Source organism: Chelonoidis abingdonii, chromosome 1 (genome assembly GCF_003597395.2).
Source record: "Chelonoidis abingdonii isolate Lonesome George chromosome 1, CheloAbing_2.0, whole genome shotgun sequence".
Lineage (NCBI taxonomy): Eukaryota > Metazoa > Chordata > Testudines > Testudinidae > Chelonoidis > Chelonoidis abingdonii.
The window spans coordinates 135,442,468-135,460,328 of record NC_133769.1 but is presented as its reverse complement, the minus strand read 5'-3'; the positions used below and the strand labels follow the sequence as shown (position 1 = coordinate 135,460,328).

General features: G+C 46.4%; 1 protein-coding gene across 2 annotated transcripts in view; it reads right to left on the bottom strand.

Annotated features, from left to right (window-relative positions):
- Positions 1-10,268: 10,268 nt before the first annotated feature.
- The window catches only part of LOC116823213 (tetratricopeptide repeat protein 38-like), a 115,993-nt gene continuing 108,400 nt past the window's right edge, over positions 10,269-17,861 (bottom strand). For both annotated transcript variants that reach the window (XM_075070497.1, XM_032777632.2), the window contains 3 exons: positions 14,398-14,557; positions 14,035-14,108; positions 10,269-11,531 (listed from right to left, as the gene is read on the bottom strand). In XM_075070497.1, coding sequence (XP_074926598.1) covers positions 11,438-11,531; positions 14,035-14,108; positions 14,398-14,557 — 328 coding nt within the window. In that variant the 3' untranslated portion in view covers positions 10,269-11,437. The remainder of the gene's footprint in view (positions 11,532-14,034; positions 14,109-14,397; positions 14,558-17,861) is intronic.

Sequence of the window (17,861 nt, the reverse complement as noted above, 5' to 3'; positions counted from 1 at the left end):
GATCCCAGGTGGCAGGAGCCGGCGGATGGAACCCCTGAGCAGCAGTGGGCTGAACCGCTCAATCCACTCCCAGTCTGGGGTCCCGTCTGCCGGCCCCGCACAGCCCGCTGCTGGTCTAGGGTTCTGGCTGACGGACCCTTGCCAGCTGGGGTCCCGGCCGCAGGCCTTGCTCAGCCTGCTGCCGGCCTAGGTGAACAGAACCCCAGACCAGCAGCAGGCTGAGCGGGACGGCAGCATAAGATCAACATTTTAATTCCATTTTAAATGAAGCTTCTTAAACACTAGTTTAGTTATATAAGATATATAGACTTATAGAGAGAAAGACACCTTCTAAAAAACATTAAAATGCATTAGTGGCACGCGAAACCTTAAATTAGAGTGAATAAATGAAGACTCGGCACACCACTTCTGAAAGGTTGTTGACCCCTGACTTAGACAGTCATGGAAGAAGCAAAAGATTGAGAGGAAGCAACTGTAGTACCACTGTTCAGAAGGGGGGAAATGTTCTGACAAGGGCTGATCAATAAGTAACTCTTGCTATAGATTTTACACACACACCTAGGGCAAGCTACAATGCTGATTTTTATTGTCATCAATACAGTGCAGTCTAGTGTAGTGTATATCAATACAGTGCAGTGTACGATGTAAAAGTGCCTAACTGATTTGGGCACCTAAGTCTCATTGACTGTCAATGAGTTTTAGATGCATAAGGGCTGGATTCACAAAGGAACTTAGGTGTGGTGATGCTGAGCATCACTGTGCCTCACTTTCATATAATCATAGATTACTAGGGTTGGAAGGGACCTCATCTAGTCTAACGCCCTGCTCAAAGCAGGGCCAATCCCCAACTAAATCCCTAAATGGCCCCCTCAAGGGCTGAACTCACAACCCTGGGGGTTTAGCAGGCCAATGCTCAAATCACTGGGCTATTAAGACATCTTGAAAAATCACTGGGATTCACAAAGCCTGAGTTTGGTGGGAGACAGGTGCTTCAGAATGGGATTCACAAAAGGTAGCACACTAGGCAGTTCCTTGCCTAAGTTAGCTAGTGGGAGATGCCAAAGCGATAGATTTGTTCTAAGTCCCACCCCCTCCGAGTTTGGTGCCAAAGGGCAGGCCAACACTTAAAACATTGCATGGTGCAGCTGCACCACTGTAGCACTTCAATGAAGATGCTGTAAAGCAGGGGTGGGCAAACTTGGCCTGAGGGCCGCATCGGGTTTCAGAAATTGTATGGAGGGCCGGTTGGGGTGGGGGTCGTGGCCTGGTCCCCACCTCCTATCTGCCTCCCTTCCCAGGACTCCTGCACCACCTAACCCACCCCGTTCCCTGACAGCCTCCCCCCACCCCCCGGGATGCCTGCCCCTTCCACGCACCCCCCAGCTTCCTGTCCCCTGACTGCTCCTGGACCCCACTGCCCACCCCATGCAACCCCTCATTCCTGATGGCTCCTCCGGGACTCCTGCCCCATCCAATTCTCCCTGTTCGCTGACTGCCCCTGGGACCCCTGCCCCACCCACCACCTCATCCAATCCCTCTCCTTCCTGACTGCCCCCTCAGAACCCCTGCCCCCATTCAACCCCCCTAGTCCCTCCACCGACCCCCCCCCATCCACAGCCCTGCCCCTGACCACCACCCTGAACTCCTCGGCCCTCTATCTAACCCCCCGCTCCCTTACTGTGCTGCCTGGAGCTCCGGTGGCTGGTGGAGCTACAGCGAGGCCACACTGCCGCCGCCACCATGCAGCACAGAGCCGGGGTCTACAGCTGCGCTGCCCCAGGAGTTCGCTGCCCCACTGCCCAGAGCACTGCACTGGCGGCAGAGCGAGTGAGCTACGGGGAGGAGAGACAGCAGTGGAGGGGCCGGGTGCGAGCCTCCCTGGCTGGGAGCTCAGGGGCCAGGCAGGACAGTCCCGTGGGCCATAGTTTGCCCACCCCTATTGTAAACCGATGGGATAGAGCTCTCCCATCGGCATAGTTAATCCATCTCCCTGAGAGGTGGTAGCCATGTCAGTGGAAGAACCTTTCCTGGTGACATAGTGCTGTCTACATGGGAGGGTCAGTACAACAACGTCACTGGGGGGGGGGGGGGTGATTGTTCTACACCTGGTGATGTAGTGAATCTACCGAACATGTCTGTGTGTAGGACTAGACTCTGTCTGAGCTGAGGGATGCCTCCCTCTGTTAGGCTATTTCAGCTGAGATCCTTCTGTGTTTCGAGGCCCCGTTTCTGTTTTTTAGTAAGAACGATCAGAGTTGGGGGACCAAAGGTGGGGGGGGGAGACCACTAACTTCTTCTAGATCAACCTGCGTCTATGCAGGAACCTCGCGGTTTCAGCCTCACTTAGGGGGGAGAAGGGATTTGAATAGGATTCGTCTGACCTCCGCTAGCTTGGTCGGCTCGTTCTAACATGAACAATGGGTATTCTGGCCTGGGGGGAGGGGAGAGACCCCTTCATTCTCATCTTGTTGCAGCTATTCCAACTGTGGCTAAACAATGAAAAATTCATTTGGGCCAGAGAGAAGAAAACAGCCACAACATTGAGAATTGAGATGTAGGCCTGGGGGTTGGCGCAATTACTTGGAGGTAGGAGAACGCGAGGATTCCCTACTTCAGTCGTTTATATAAGCATCAGCTAAGGGTTAATGTCTCTTCACCATGTAAAGGTGTTAACACAACAGTGACCCTGCAACACCTGACCAGGAGGACCAATCAGGAAACAAGATACTTTTCAAATCTCCGATGGGAGGGAGCCTTTGCTTGTGGTTTTGCTTTTCTTCTCTGAGTCCTGAGAGGATAGAGGTGCAATCCAGTGTTTATGGCTATCTCCCTGCCTAGTCTCTTGATACTATTCCAGAGAATGAGATAGAGTACTCTGAGTAAAAAAGCCAGTTACTAGTCTTTTATTGATTGTTACTGTCATTGCAACTGTGTTCTGGCGGTACGAGTTTAATGTATATTTGGCCTGAAAGTATTTTAAATTGTATTTCTGCTGGAGAAGCTTTTTCTCTCAATGTCTATAGCTGAACAGACCCTGTAATTATTTATCATGTACTTATTTTCTTCTTTTTTGTTATGTATAAAGTTTTTGCTTTTTAAGACCTGTTTCGATTTTTGTTCCCTAGTGAGGCTAAGGAATTGAGTCTGACTCACCAGGGAATGGTGGGAGAAGGAAAGATAAATGTCCTCTTTGTTTTAGATTCACGGAGCTTGAATCTGTATTGCCTTCTGGGTGATGGGAGAGAGGGAGGGGTAGAGGTGGAAGCCTCTGTTTTAAGATTTAAGGAGTTTAGGTCACAGTTATCTTCCATGGGTAACCAGGGAGGAAAGCCTAGGAGAGGCACTGGTGAGGGAAAGGTTTACTTTCCTTTGTGTTAGGATTCCAGGGGGTCTGGATCTGGGGTCCCCAGCGAAGGTTTTGGGAGACCAGAGTTTATCAGGTACTCAGAATCCTGATTGGTGGCAGCGTATCAGATCTAAGCTGGTAATTAAGCTTAGAGGACTTCATGCTAGTACCTCATTTTTGGACTTTAAGGTTCAGATTGAGGAAAGTATACTATGACACAGTGACTTAATTATTTACCACAGTAGAACAACTTCAACAAGAGAGATTTAGGGAATGTCACATCAGAAATATCCTATAGCACAGCAGCTAGGCCACTCACCTGAGACCCCTCTTCAAAGCCTTTCTCCCCCTTGGGAAGAAATAGGTGGGTGTGGTGGGGGAATTGAACCAGGGCTCGCCCACATTCCAGGGAGTATTCTAACCACTAGCTAGGCTAAGAGTTGAGTAAGGTCTTCCTCTCTCTTTCCCGGCTCCCTTAGAAATTCAAATAAAATTCTATTCATATGGGCTTGGCTGTGGGGTGGAATCAGGTTAAGACTGTAAACAAAGGCCAGCTAGGATGCTGGGGGGATAAAAAAAGCAGGCATCCAAGAATAAATAACATTTATGCATAATTTAAGGAGAAGTTTGCCACATATTTTGGGTGCTTTCTGCTACTACGGTCACATAGTATTGACTATAGATCTGCAGGGGATTTCAAAATCTAGAGAAATGATCCTGAGGAATTAAAAACAAAAAATCTTCCACAGGCAACTGATGTGAGGAAGAAGTCACATCAACCTCCTGGTGCCTCTGGATAACCTGAACACATCAACCATAAACCAGTATCTTGCTGCAAGAGGCCTTGGTCTTACAAAGAATTAGGAAGAAAAGCCTGACCTCCCAAAAGGCTAAGGTAGGTGGGCTTCTTTACAAGAAAGGAATACCATGAGTAACATAGGCACACGCTATCCCATTCCCCCTTGAAAGTCTGTAATAAATAGCAAGTGGGAAGGCTGACAAGGGCAAATGCTTGTAAGGTTTATCTAGCCATAAAACTCAATAGCTGCTGATTGTGACATCAGCTTAAATGGGGATAACATCCATCAGCTGGAGTCTTGGGGGGTTCTTACAGCACTTCAGCCATTGGCAAAGAGAAGTGAACAGAATTCCCCTACTATGGAATTATACTGCCATCTAGCATGCATTAGACACAAGGAGAAACCCCAGAATCGCTTCTGCAGGCAACATAAAACCAATCAGATGTTTGTTCGGGCTACTACTCAGACTTTTGCTTCCAAAATGAGTGACAGTAGCTAAGCCAGAACATGAAAAAAGAAAGAGAAGGGGTCACTACATCTCAGTAATTCAATTTGGCTAATGACACGCTATGAAACACAACAGGATTGGTTCTCAGGCTAACTGGCTTGCTTTCAGAGGCTGGGCTGTAGAACAGGCATATGGCATAGGTCAAGGAATCTGGAATTAAATTTCTTCAATTTAGCCTGAATATAGCCTTTTGGGCTAACTATTCCCAGGCTCAATCCTGCAAAATTAGCTGCAAATACAGCCCCTCTCCTCCACCCCTGTTAAAGGAAACATGCAGTAACAGAAAACTGTAATTCCTAAAAATATTTTTGTTTAAGTGGTAAATTAAGAACTAATTATATAGTTAGGGTGCCACTCACTAAAGTCCTTTTGGCACTAAGTCCCATTTTTTGGGTGCCACTGTAAGCTATAAAACTGCTGCTTGGCTGTCACCTTACCCCATAGGTGCCTAAACTCACCCAGTGCCTAAGTTTTTTTTTTTTGCAGTTAAATTGCTTGAGCACCAATGTTTCTGCCTCTGGGTGTGCATGCTGTTGCCTCACACTAGGCATCTAGACACCTAGCGCCCCAGAGCACTTCTCAAACTGGGGAAGATAGTTCTTCCACCTAAGTTGGGAGGGCAGTGGGGGAGCTGATCCTCTAGGCATGCTCAGGAGGAAGAGGGGGCAGTTTGAGCTGGGACAGGGTCACCTGCATCTTGGGTATGTACCCTATCCACTACTCGGGTAAGGTTATAAGTGGTCCTGCTCTCTGCAACTGTTTTATTTTAGGCACTGCACACGACTTAGGTGGAGGAGCACCTGATGTCTCCCAGATCAGGGCCTGCTAGTAGCACTAAGTGCCTCATAGCAGCCCAGACTAAGGGGACCTCTACAATGCAAAAGAACAAAAGCCCACAGAAGCAAGTTTCAGAACCTGGGTCAAGTGACTTGGGCTTGCGAAGCACATGCTGTGGGGGCTAAAACTGGTGGGGTAGTGGTTCCTGCCCAGGCTGGAGCCTGGGCTCTGAGACCCAGGGGGGCTACTATATGTTAGCCTTGTAGTTTGAGCCCACAATCCCAAGTCAGTTGACCAGTATTTTTTTTTCCTTTTGCAGTGTAGATGTAGCCCTAGTCACCTAGGTCTGCAAGAGAGCCAGGGCACAGGATACAACTCTATCATCAGCATTTCCCATTGGTTCACTTAGGCAAGGTGCCACATCTCATGCTGGCTTTGTGGGTCACATTCTCAGGCACCTCGCTCTTCTCCCCCTTCATTGTACAGGGACCCTAGGCACCTAACGCAGGCTGTGTGGATCCCAGTGTTGTGCCTGTGATTTTCCAGGCGCCATGATGCTCAGCATCCTAACGCCCTTCATGACCCCCACCCTTGTTCCCTGGCACTTGACATCCAACACCTGCCAACCACTGAGGCTAGGTATATGGTTTTCTTAAAACTTAAGCAGGAAACAAGGTAGAAGGGAATGCTGGGAAAGGGTCAAGGCAGAATCTCTACAGTAAAGCTGAGTGGCAGTCATATTAAGGATAATACCATTAGCTTTATTCCATGTTGGTCAAAAGTGACTTTCTGTGACTGTGACTATGGCAAGTTCCACACAGCAGATACAGCCCTTCCAGTGTAGAACTAAGACACCAACTCTCATTGGCACAAACAAGGATTCAAGACCGTAAGGTACTGTAAGTGCCAGTTTCTATGGCATACTTCAGTGGGAACCACAGCTCCTCGGTACCCCTGAAATTTTAGGCACTTTTATTTAGGTGCCTCAGTTTAGGTATCCATTTGTTGGCCTTTATCTTTTAGGCAGAGCTTTCTCACAAAATATTGAGTGATATTTCAGTTGGTCACTAGGTGTCACTTTCCCTCTTCAATACTAACTTCATGCTTAGCAATAACGTATTGGATCTAGTGGCACCTCTATTTTCACAGCTGTATATCTTACCAAAGAAAGATTAAAAATTACTGGAATCTTTCAGTCATGGGTATGGTGACTAGAAGAGCAAGCTTCTTAATACAGTTTGTTTTACCTGCTCAGAGAAGGGTAAGAATTTATTCACTGAAAGCTAAAGTAAATAAATACAGGAAATTGTCATAATTTTAATTTTTTTTGAGGATATATGGGCCAGATTCTCCCCTCAGGTGCATGAATGGCTTCTGTCATTGTCTCTGACATTGATGCACTCTGATGTTTGACAAGTCACTTTACCTTCTCTCTCTTTGTTTTCCCAGCTGTAAAGTGAGAGTAATAGTCACTTCTCGCAAATACTCAAAGATCACATGAAACATTTCATAGAACACTGTAGCAAACTATTTTATAGGCACAGTATCTATCTGTAAAGGAATACCTTCTGTAAAGAACAAAGGCATTGAGTTTATAATAACCTATTTCTCAGTGGTGAGTTATTGCTGCAAAGCATAGAGTTCAAGTCCATCCTCTGTGATTCCTAGTTGGAGTAAATAAGAACTGTGCATACATTTCCCTTCCATGTATTAAATGCTTCTGTGAAAACATAGCCCCACATGTTTCTGCTTGGAATTTCCCTTGGACAAACTAAGGGAACAATTAAGCAATATGTTTCCAGAAAGCTAAACAGAAAATTGTTTACGAATAAATCATAGGTTTGTTTTTTTTTCAGAGTGAAGAGACATTTCTAAATCTCTTATTAGACATTACAAAAGTAAACTACTGTCAAGCAAGTTACTGGAATAACTAAATATGTGTATTTCATCCTGCTAGCCCCTTAAATCACTTTGTATGATTTTTCTCTGAACTCTCCAATTTATATCCAACTGATGAGGTGCTCAGAAGGGAACACAGTATTCCAGCTGTGGTCTCCACAGTCAGCGCCTTCCCCTCTTTTATGCTTCAAGAGATCTGCCTGTGGCTATGCTGCTTTAGATTTATTTATTTTTTTATTAAGACTTGGCATAACCATGGCTTTCAGGAATGCCTCCTACACTAGGCTGCAGTGGCTCAAAATATTCACCTAAGAAGAAAATCAACTACACTAAGAGTGGGATTTTCAAAAGCTCCTAAATGATTGAGTTTCATTGGGACTTGTGCTCCTAAGTCACTTCCAGCTGCAACCCCGGCGCTGGGCTCACAGCTCGGGCTGTCAGCCCTGGGGCAGCAGGGGCTCCACCTGTGAGCGGGGACGCTGATAGCCAACAAGCAAGGTAAGTAATGCAGTGTCTACAGGTCCACTGCATTGCCCTAATGACTTCCACCTAAGACCTATGCCTCTTGTGGAGGTGCAGTTATTAGGTGGGTGTAGTGGGCGACTTACATTGGTGGGAGATACGTTGTAGGGTAGACACTTACAGAGTTAGGTCACTGTAAGCTGCCTTACATCAACCTAACCCTGTAGTGTAGGCCAGGCCTCAAAGGTACTGAGGCATTGCTCTGCTCAGTGTTGCAATGCCTACGCCCAGTCTGGCTTGCTGTCTAGTGGAATCCTCAGCTCTGAGCTATGCACCTAGGCTCCCCACACAATGGGGAGAGTTCAAAGCCTAGAAAAGAGATCCTTGGAAGACAGAAAGCCGAGTGTAGAGCCAGGAGTGAAATGCCAGGGAGAGGGGTGCAGGCATCTGAATGGCTGACCTGATGTACTTGGCTTATGGGCCAGAGACAGATAGCTCTCTGTGCTTGGGATCCTCAGCCACAAGCCGTCTCCTGCAGTTAGACACCGAAGAATCGTCAGCCAGTTAGGCAGCTATTACACTAATAGCCAAAACAATCTCTCTCCTGCTCATGCTAGATACATGCTTGCCCCATTTCCCTGTGCGCCCCAGGCTCTCTTTATGCAGGCGCCATGTCTCTTCCACCAAATCTATGGCCTGCAGCCAGCCCTTCTGCAAAGACTGACAGGTCTTAGATGTGGTCATACTATGCCTACAGGATAAGGCTACACTGGCAGAACAGGCATTCCCCTGCCTAATTTTGAGAATCCTGCTTCAGGCCTCAGCTTGAGTTAGTCCCCCTGAGCTGCACATTAGCTGGGGGATGATGTCAGGGGTTAGGTGGCTTTGAAAATGCCAGTTGGTACAGTTAGATGCCTACAGCATTTGGGAAATTTCAGTGGTGTTTAAATGGTGGACTTTAGCGCCAAACTTGCATAGAGGATCTGAGCCTTTGTTATTTAGGGTTGTATTTTCAAAGGCCAAGTGTAGCAGCATAGCTTAATTTAAAAGAAACAACATGCAACTAAAATGCTTCTAACAGCACAAGGCTAAGGTGATATCAGGATCAAGGCCTGACAGGCAAAACAAACCTGAAACAGCTCACGGTGTTTCGGGTTTATAGACAATCCTCTGAACAGCTGTTTGGTAGTTTAAAGTTGGGACTATATGTGTCTTTCCCCTCCCCCCTCTTTTTTTACATCTTGTAACCGTTGCCAGGGTAATTTACAGAAGGAAGAGACACCACCCGCCTTGCCTGATATTCCTTGTTAAATAGGTTTCGGTCTCAAATCTACTGTCAGAATGTGGTAGCCATCACTAAACACAGAAAAGGCGGGACTGTTATCAACCTAGTACTTCTGGGTGTGATCACATACTGTTAGCACAGCTGTTCCCTGAACTAACCATCTCTCTAATGAACGCACATCCTCGTTTGTGATAGAAGTCTGCCTGTTAGATGAACACTTTCGTGGAGTGAGAGCAGAAGTTCAGAACGGTAGCTTTGTGCAACACTTGTGGGCTGTGGTAGCAGGAGGAATGATGCTTAGTTACAACATAAAATGTAAGGAGCAGCTGGAGAAGTCCTTACATCAGCTATAGTCAAACTGTACAAGTTCAGTGTAGGGTCAACTTTCCTCTGAGGTAGATAAAGGTAGTACCACGCAGTTTCATCTCTATGGGACCTTAAAGAGAGGTTCTGTTTGTCCTATGGAAAGTGTCAACATTAATATCCATGTAGAAGGAGGGGCCAGTGTCCTTGGACAAGTTTTCACTCCCTTGTTGTGTATGTGGTAGTTGCTTCTCTCCACCTCAGCTATGGCTGTATTTCATTGGTGCTGTGTCTGCAGTTCAAAGAGCACTTTGGGATTGTTCAGCATAAAAAACTCCTAAGTATTAATGTGGTTAAAGTTCACTCCAATTTGACAAAGATTAACTATGCAAAGAGTAACTACGGATCTAGAACACTTAAAAGAAATCACTGCAGACTCATTCTAGGAATAAAGGAGTGGGGTGATGGCAGGGAAAGATAAATATGCATTATAATCTTCTCTATCTGGCAACAAAAATGTCTAATACCTATTTAAGGAAGATGGTTCAGGTGCAATTCCACTTCTGAAAATGAGTCCCATAATGGGATTTGTTTGAGGAGGGGGAGGAAGGGAGAATAATGTTGCTCCACTTGATACCTTAAATCCTTAAGTTAGACTGTGGTTTCCTGGTACACATGGAATGTATAGAACAGCTTAACTTCAGTTCTGCTAAAGAAAGATGTACACTAAATAAATCCCAGTATGCAAAATATTCAAAAACTGCACAGTTTCATGCATTAGTCACTTTGGTGATGCCTAAGTTCAGAAAAAAATAATCAATCATCATCACCTTGAATGTAATGATGTTCTTTAGGATACTATTAGTAATGCCATAAATCACGTGGCCATAAAGTATGCTCTTACATTTGTAATGTAGGAGTAAGGTATCAGTTCAATGCAAATCAAAGGAACACAGTTACATACGAAAAAAGATCAATACAATTCTTAATAGATTGGTGCCCAAAGATTTTTCTAAAACTATCCACTGATGTTATAAAAATGTGCTGCATTATTAGGATATAACTTCCTGATGTTCTTATTGCATTTTTAATGGAAGTAAGAAGTTTTGATTTAACAACTGTGAAACGGTTGACTTGCAAGATCAGTTCATCCCTGCATGACTTTAATAGCAAATGATATAAAATTATGCCTTTGAGGAACTTGAAACCAAATCCTGGAACCCGCAGGCAGGCCAAAAGGGCCTAGCTGCATGCTGGGTGGTGTCACTCTGGCATGGATGTGTTATGTGTGTGGTAGAAGTCCTCATTCACCTTCCCCCAGACCTTTACTGCAACTCCATGGCTGAAGAACTCCCTGCGGCTACTGCCGGTCCATAGAAGACTGTCAGTGGATTCCTTGGTTCAAATTCCTGCTCTCCCCAACTTCTACATGCATTAGGAGTCCAATGGAGCAGAACTGCATGGAAGCAAAGGGTTCCCAAATACTGTCCCTATTTGCAGCAGTGGTTCTGTGGAGCTAGGGCCTTCTATGGTCATGGGGGAAAAGCCCAAAAGTCACTTTGGGCCAACACATATTAGTTCACTTTCTACACATTTTAGCACCATTTATTCCTCCCTAGTACATCCCACATGTCATCTTTTTTCAAAGGTTCTTCATGTGACAGCTCGAGCCATCACCTCTCATGTTCTAGAATAGCAACACCACTACCTACTCTGACAGTGCACAACTTTATAATAGCAGTGTTATCCCGCAACCTGATAAGCATAAGACTGATGCACTCTCCTGAAAAACCAATGGCTCAGCATGCCTTAAACAAATGATTGATATCTACTTCATTTGCTATGGTTGCCCTGCAAAACACAGCTAGAATCAGAGGTGTCCAGAAGCTCAAGCAACAATGCTGAATCACCACAACAAGCTTCCCAAAGCTCAGATATTTAAAAGATCTGATATGGTTGCTGATGCAATATTTCCCTATTTTGATTCTTTTAATGTCATAGAAAGCGACTGATTATAGTGCTAATTATTATTTCCACAGGAATAACAGATTTAAGATTTACTCCATCGCATGAACAGCTGATGCCTTTTGAATAAGTCGCTCAGTCAATGGTGAATTTGGTCTCAACCCATCACGTTCCAATAGGAGGCATCTGAAGGAGGTAAGGGAGAGGGGGAAGGGGAAAAAAAGACCTTAAATACAGTGCTCAAAATCATAGCAGCAGGTTTTTTCTGTTTCCTGGTTTAGTAGTCATGTCATCTGAAAATAAGGAATTAGCTGCAGCAAATAGGCTGGTCAACATTTTGGTCACTGGCACTTTAATGAGTTATTCAAGGAAAATCAGTATAGAAAACAGAACAGCTATGTTTTTAAATGCCCATATTTATGCTTTGACATATAATGCAGGACATATAATATAACAAGCAGGACATATAATAAAACAGTGACCTTCCCGTTCCCATTTCTAACTCTCCAACTAACTGTTCCCTATTTTCACAGCCACATGACACTGAAAATAGCAAAGCACAAGAACTCTGTGAGGCAGTGCTAAATAATCTTGCTCTCTTCCTGTCAAGATCCTAAAAGCTCCCTTGTTCCAAATCACCTTCTACCACTAACCATCCACTCCTGCTCTGACACCTCATAATCCTTAACCATAACAAACATTTGAAATAAGAGGTCTCATACATAGACTGCCCACTCAAATTACTTTTAATGTTCCACCCCCAACTAATGTGTGCATGTTGTCCAGTTTTGACCATAAGGGCTTTCTGACAGGGAGATAGAAGAAGAATCTCTTTATACCTGGGAGGTTAGAATGATTTTCATTACTTAGAAGCTAGGGGTCTGATTCACCACTCATTTACACTTGTGTTAATCAGGACTAATTCCAGTGAAGTCAGTGGAGCTACTCTGGTGTCAGACTAGTGTAAGAGAATCTGGTCTTAAGGCTGCAATTCTTTCTGCTGGTCTGCACAGGTAGCCTCCTTCAATAGCCTCAATATGGCGAAATGCGTCTGCTACTCTGCTCATGCGAGCAGCTCTTGTGATTTCTACTAAAACCACACTGCACAATGGAGAGCTGAAATACGGCTCGACAACAAGTAGGCTTGGCAGCATTCCACTTGAACTGATAACTGATAACAGCAAACATCAATTTCAGCTGACACACTGAAATTGGGGGTTTGGGGTAGGAAGAATCAATTGGTAACAGTCGGCGCCTTCAGGGATCAGGAGCCACCAGCCAGTGGCAATGCAGGGAGGCCTCTGTAGCTCTGCTGTCATGGGAGTGAGGGAGTGGGTCCAGGACAGCACGGCTGTATAGGGCTGCCTCAGGGCCAGTGAAAACCCAATCCACAAAGTGTGGGGGGAGGCAACTATCCCAGTGGGGCCAAGCAGAGACCCCCAGCTAGGACTGCGAGGAAGAGGACTAGGAGCCCCTGGCCATGGGGGAGGCCACTCCACAGCTGAATAGCTCCTGCTAAAATGCAGGGAGTCCTTTGCAGTCCCACTGTCACATCTGCTCTGCCCTGCCAGGATAGCAGCCTTGCCCACACCTTGAGCCTGCAGGGATCAGGTGTCACTGGTCCTGTGGCCATGCAGGTAGCCCTCTGCAGCTCCACTGTCACGGGTGTGAGGAAGTGGAGCCGTGAGAGTGGAGCAACAGAAGGCTCCCTGCATTTATGTGGGGCCAGTGACGCACTCAGTCTAATCTCTGCAGACAGAAGATGTTGGGGAGGCTGTGTTCTTGTTGGCAGGGACGGCTCCAGGCCCCAGCATGCCAAGCGCGTGCTTGGGGCAGCATGCCGTGGGTCGCGCTCTGCTGGTCGCCGGGAGGGCGGCAGGCAGGCAGCCTTTGGTGGCATGCCTGCGGAGGGTCCGCTGGTCCCGCAGCTTCAGTGGAGCAGCGGGACCAGCGGACCCTCCGCAGGCATGCCTGCAGGAGGTCCACCAGAGCCACGGGGCCGGCGACCGGCGGAGCCACGGGGCCGGCGACCGGCGGAGCCCCCCCTACGGGCATGCCACCGTGCTTGGGGCGGTGAATTGTCTAGAGCCACCCCTGCATGTTGGCCTAGTGGGAGGGGAGATCACCTCACTGCTGAGAAGCTCCCACATGCCTGACTGAGTGGGGCGGTGACACCTGATCCCTGCAGGTACAAAGTGCGAGAAAGGCTGCAGTCCTGGCCCAGTGGAGCAGAGACCTTCTAGTCAGCACTCTGAGGAGAAGGAGACAACCCTGTTGCTGAACAGCTCCATGCCCAGGTAGGAGCCATTCAGCAGCACAGCAGCCTCCTCCGTCGCCAGGAATGCATCCTCCTCCTCGCACCCCGAGCTGGGGGGTCTGTGTTGTGCCCTGCAAGGATTCCAGCCTTCACCACAGGCTCTTGTAGCTGAACTATTGACTGCCAATGAACTGACAACATTGACCAGCCCAGTTTGTAGCAGCTGAACGAAGTTAATATTTGACAGTTGCTGCAGATTGTGCCCTAAAAGATTAAATGTAATACTACATAGATACAGTTTTGCTAGCATATAATTTTTACTTACAATTTACAATGTTTAAAAACATTGACAATTTCTGCTTTCATAAATACTATTTCTATTGACATATATAATGGAAACCAGAAGTCCGTATTTTAGCAAGTGGTACTCACCTGGCCAGGTTCTGATGGGCCTTTGATTTGCAATTTAAAGCAGCATGGATCAATAGCTGGTTGAAAACATCCCTCTGACAAGAGAAGTCAAAAAAAGGAACATAATTTAATATTTAGTAATAAATGCTGCAAGTAACAACTGCTTGGTTTCTAGGGGCTAGGTAAACCCATCCAGGAGGAATCTACTTTTACCAACAACATTAAGCAGCTGAGACACAGTACTTATTATTTGTAAATTTGTCTCAATTATCACAAATTGAGAAAAGGAAAACTAAAAGAGAAGTGTAACACATGCTATTGAAAGACAAACAAGCCCTACCCAAATGCAATTAAAAAACAAAACAAAACCTTCAACCCCTTTACCTGAGCATTGCTGCCTCCTATCTGCAGGAGTTCATAGCGAATTGGATAAAGTAATTCTACTGTCTTGTCATAATTTCCATTGTCAAACTCTACCAAAGCCTGGCAAAGTGGCAACCCCAATTTTGGAGCCAGACCCAGCTCATGGTCTTCACCAGGTGCTCTGCAGAACAGGAAAGGAGTTAACTGCTAGTGAGGAGAAAGTGAGACTGCAGAACTTGTACTCCTTTTAGTGCTGCTCTGTCATCTCCTGCAGCATGATACTGTCGGCGCAAGTTAGGTTCACTGAGTTTAAGGAACAGTACTACATGGAACCAAATCAAACACACACTGTACATTTTGCTAAATAAATGTGGAGGTTACTTACATTATAGTAACTGTGTTCTTAGAGATGTTTTATCCCTAAGGATGTTGCTCTGCAGGATGTACATGCGCTTGTGCATGCTCAATCAGAGACTGCAAAGCAGTTTGCAGGTCTGCACAGAGCAGTCCCTTGTGTTTTGAATGAGGGTATATAAGGAGGTGCAAGCCGGCTGCCACTCAGTTTCTTCTTGACCATGAAGCCAGAAGATCCACAGCAGGGTGAAAGGAGGGTGGAAAGTGGAGCACTCATCCGGACAAAACCTCTCTAAGAACTCAAGTTACTGTAAGGTAAGTAACCACTCCTTCTTTGAGTACACGTCCCTGTGGGTGCTCCATGGTTGAAAACTCCCAAACAGTGACTAAAGTCTAGTACAGTTTGTAGGACTGCATCACCAAAGGTGGTGTCATCTTTGGCAGAGGTAAGATGGCATAATGCTTGGCAAAAGTATGGACAGAAGACCAAATAGCAGTCCTGCAGATTTCTGCTATGGGAACATCCTTCAGTAGAGCCCCAGAAGTGGATTGAGTGTCAGTGGAATGCACTGTTACTCAGGAAGGAGGCTGCACACCAGCAGGTCAAGATGCAACCCAAAACCCACTTAGATAGCTTTCTGGTGGAAATTGGTTTGACCTTTCTTCATTTCTATGAATGAGACAAATAACCCAGGAAGGCCCAAAGGTTTTAGTCCTGTCTAGATATAACACAAGGGCTCTTTTGATGTCCAAGGAATGAAGGCTTGATTCCTCCATGGAAACATGGTTTTGGGCAGAACATTGACAGGAGAAGCTCCTGGTTAACATTATATTCAAAGGACACCCTTGGGAGAAAATGAGGGGGGCATTGTATGAGCCTCTGTCAGGGCACATCTGGCCCACATCCATCCAGGGCTTCTCAGAGTGGGAAAAAGCTATCGCTATCGCAGCCAGATTCCTGAAGGGTCTACACAACATGTTTGCTCTGATTTGACACCCAGTTCCACAGTGGAACCTCAGCCTGGTTCTAAATGCCCTAAGGAGAGTCCTCTTTGAACAAATAGGTGTCTGCTCCCTTCCCCACCTCTCCCTCAAAACTTCATTCCTAATTGCCATCATCTCAGCAAGATGAATGGGGGAGGTGGGAGCGCTGATGGCTGACCTACCATACACCACCTTTTATAAGGACAGAGTTATAAGAGGCACAGAGATTGGAATAGTGTTAATACCCTGGATATTGCTAAGTGGACTTCTTGGGCAACCGGCCTCTGAGAAGCCAGTTGTCCAAGCATGGGAATACCCATATTGTCCAGAGGCAAGTGGCTGCCACTGAAAGAATCCTTGTGAACACCCTCAGGGCTGTGGACAGTCCAAAAGAGACAACTCAATACTGACAGTGATCTGCCCCTATTACAAAATACAGAAAGTGCTTGTGTGAGGGGTGGATGGCTACATGAAAGTAGGGGTCCTGTAGGTTGAGGGCAATGAACCAGTCTCCTGGATCTAAGGAGGGGATTATGGTAACTAGTATCACCATTCTGAAGTGTTGTGCTAGGACACAGTTGTTCAAGTTCCTGAGGTCAAGAATTGGTCTCCAGGCTATGTCTTTCTTGGGAACAAGGAAGTATCAGGAATAGAACCTTCTTCTAATGAACCTGGGTCTATTGTTCCCAGGAGGAGGAGAGAATGAACCTCTTATCTTAGGACTTCCTCATGAGAAGCATCCCTAAAGGGGATGGGGAGGGAGGAGTGGAATGGAAGTGGATAGAGTAACCCATTTTGACAACCTCCAATATCCACTTGTCTGGTAAGTAGCAGGACAGTCAGTCTCCAAAAGGCAGGGTAGTCACACAATAACTGATCCGATAGAGTGGGCTGCTTGATGCCTTCAACTAAGGTGTCAAAAGTGCCTTTTATAGGGAGGGTCTGGGTGAGTAGAAGTATGGGTGGGTGGCCCCCATTTTTGTGGTTTCAGCAGTCTCCAGAAGCACTCCTGAGGCTTAGGAAAAGTGTGCTGATGGTACTGGAATGATCTAGATCTTTGAGCAGTTTGGGATCTACTAAAGTACCTAGAATCCTCTTCAAGAAAAGGACTCATGGGAGTAGGATAGTACGGTACCAGGATAACATCCTGTACCGAGATCTCTGAGCCCAAGGAATCCTCTTCTGAGCTTAAGGGGCAGGGCGGGGAAAGGGGTTCTCTATTGTCCTAACCAAGCTGGAGGCTTAAGCAAGCCTCAACTTCCAGCTGTCAGGGTGGTACTGGAGAGGTGGCTCTAATAAATCAACTCAGTATTGGAGACTCAGGCTCATGAGAGATTATGAAATCCTCTGAAGAAAGGAACCTGGAAGGAGGTGGAGGTCTCTGATAGCTTCAGACAAGGTGTGTGTTGGTATTGGAGGTGGAAATGCCGAATGGTGAGACACAGGCTTTTGCAGTGCGGAGGTGGTTGTAGAGTCATCTCCCACCTCAGATGTACACTGAGCTGCCAGTGCTGGGGCATAGATGATACCTTGCAGTGCTGCTACACACAGGGCTGTCAGGTGGTGCCACTGTGGCGGTTACTCTGGTGGCAGGTATGTTGTCCGAGTGGGGTTTCTTCCACAGTACCAATCCCTCCATTGCGGACTCAGTCAGTGCCTCTACTGTATTCTTAGAGTGACAAGAGGTCTCCTGAGAGCGGGTTTAATGGTTTATACCTCTCCAGGCAGGGAAAAGGAGTATGTTTCTTCTTCTGAGTTTTATTCTCTGGGGCCATAAACAAGACTACAGCGGAGACCAAGGTGATTTGTGACAGAGGCCAAAGCACGAGTTGGGACGAGCAGACCTCTCCAGAGTTAGATCATGTTCCATTAACAGGAACTTAAGTCTAGTCTCCCTGTTTTTTTTGACTCTACTGTTTAAACCCAGACAAACTTTGCATTTAGAAGGATCCTGGGAGTCCCCCAAACACCACAGGCAACTTGACTGTTCATCAGTATGGGGAAAGGACCAATGGCAGGTCTGACAGGGCTTAAAACCTGGGGGTTTTGGGTGTAATAAGTTGTGCTCTGGCACAAAAGAAAGGTCCATAAAAGAGGGGAAGTCAGGAAGCCATCCTTGCCCCTGCAAGCACAACAATGCTAAATAA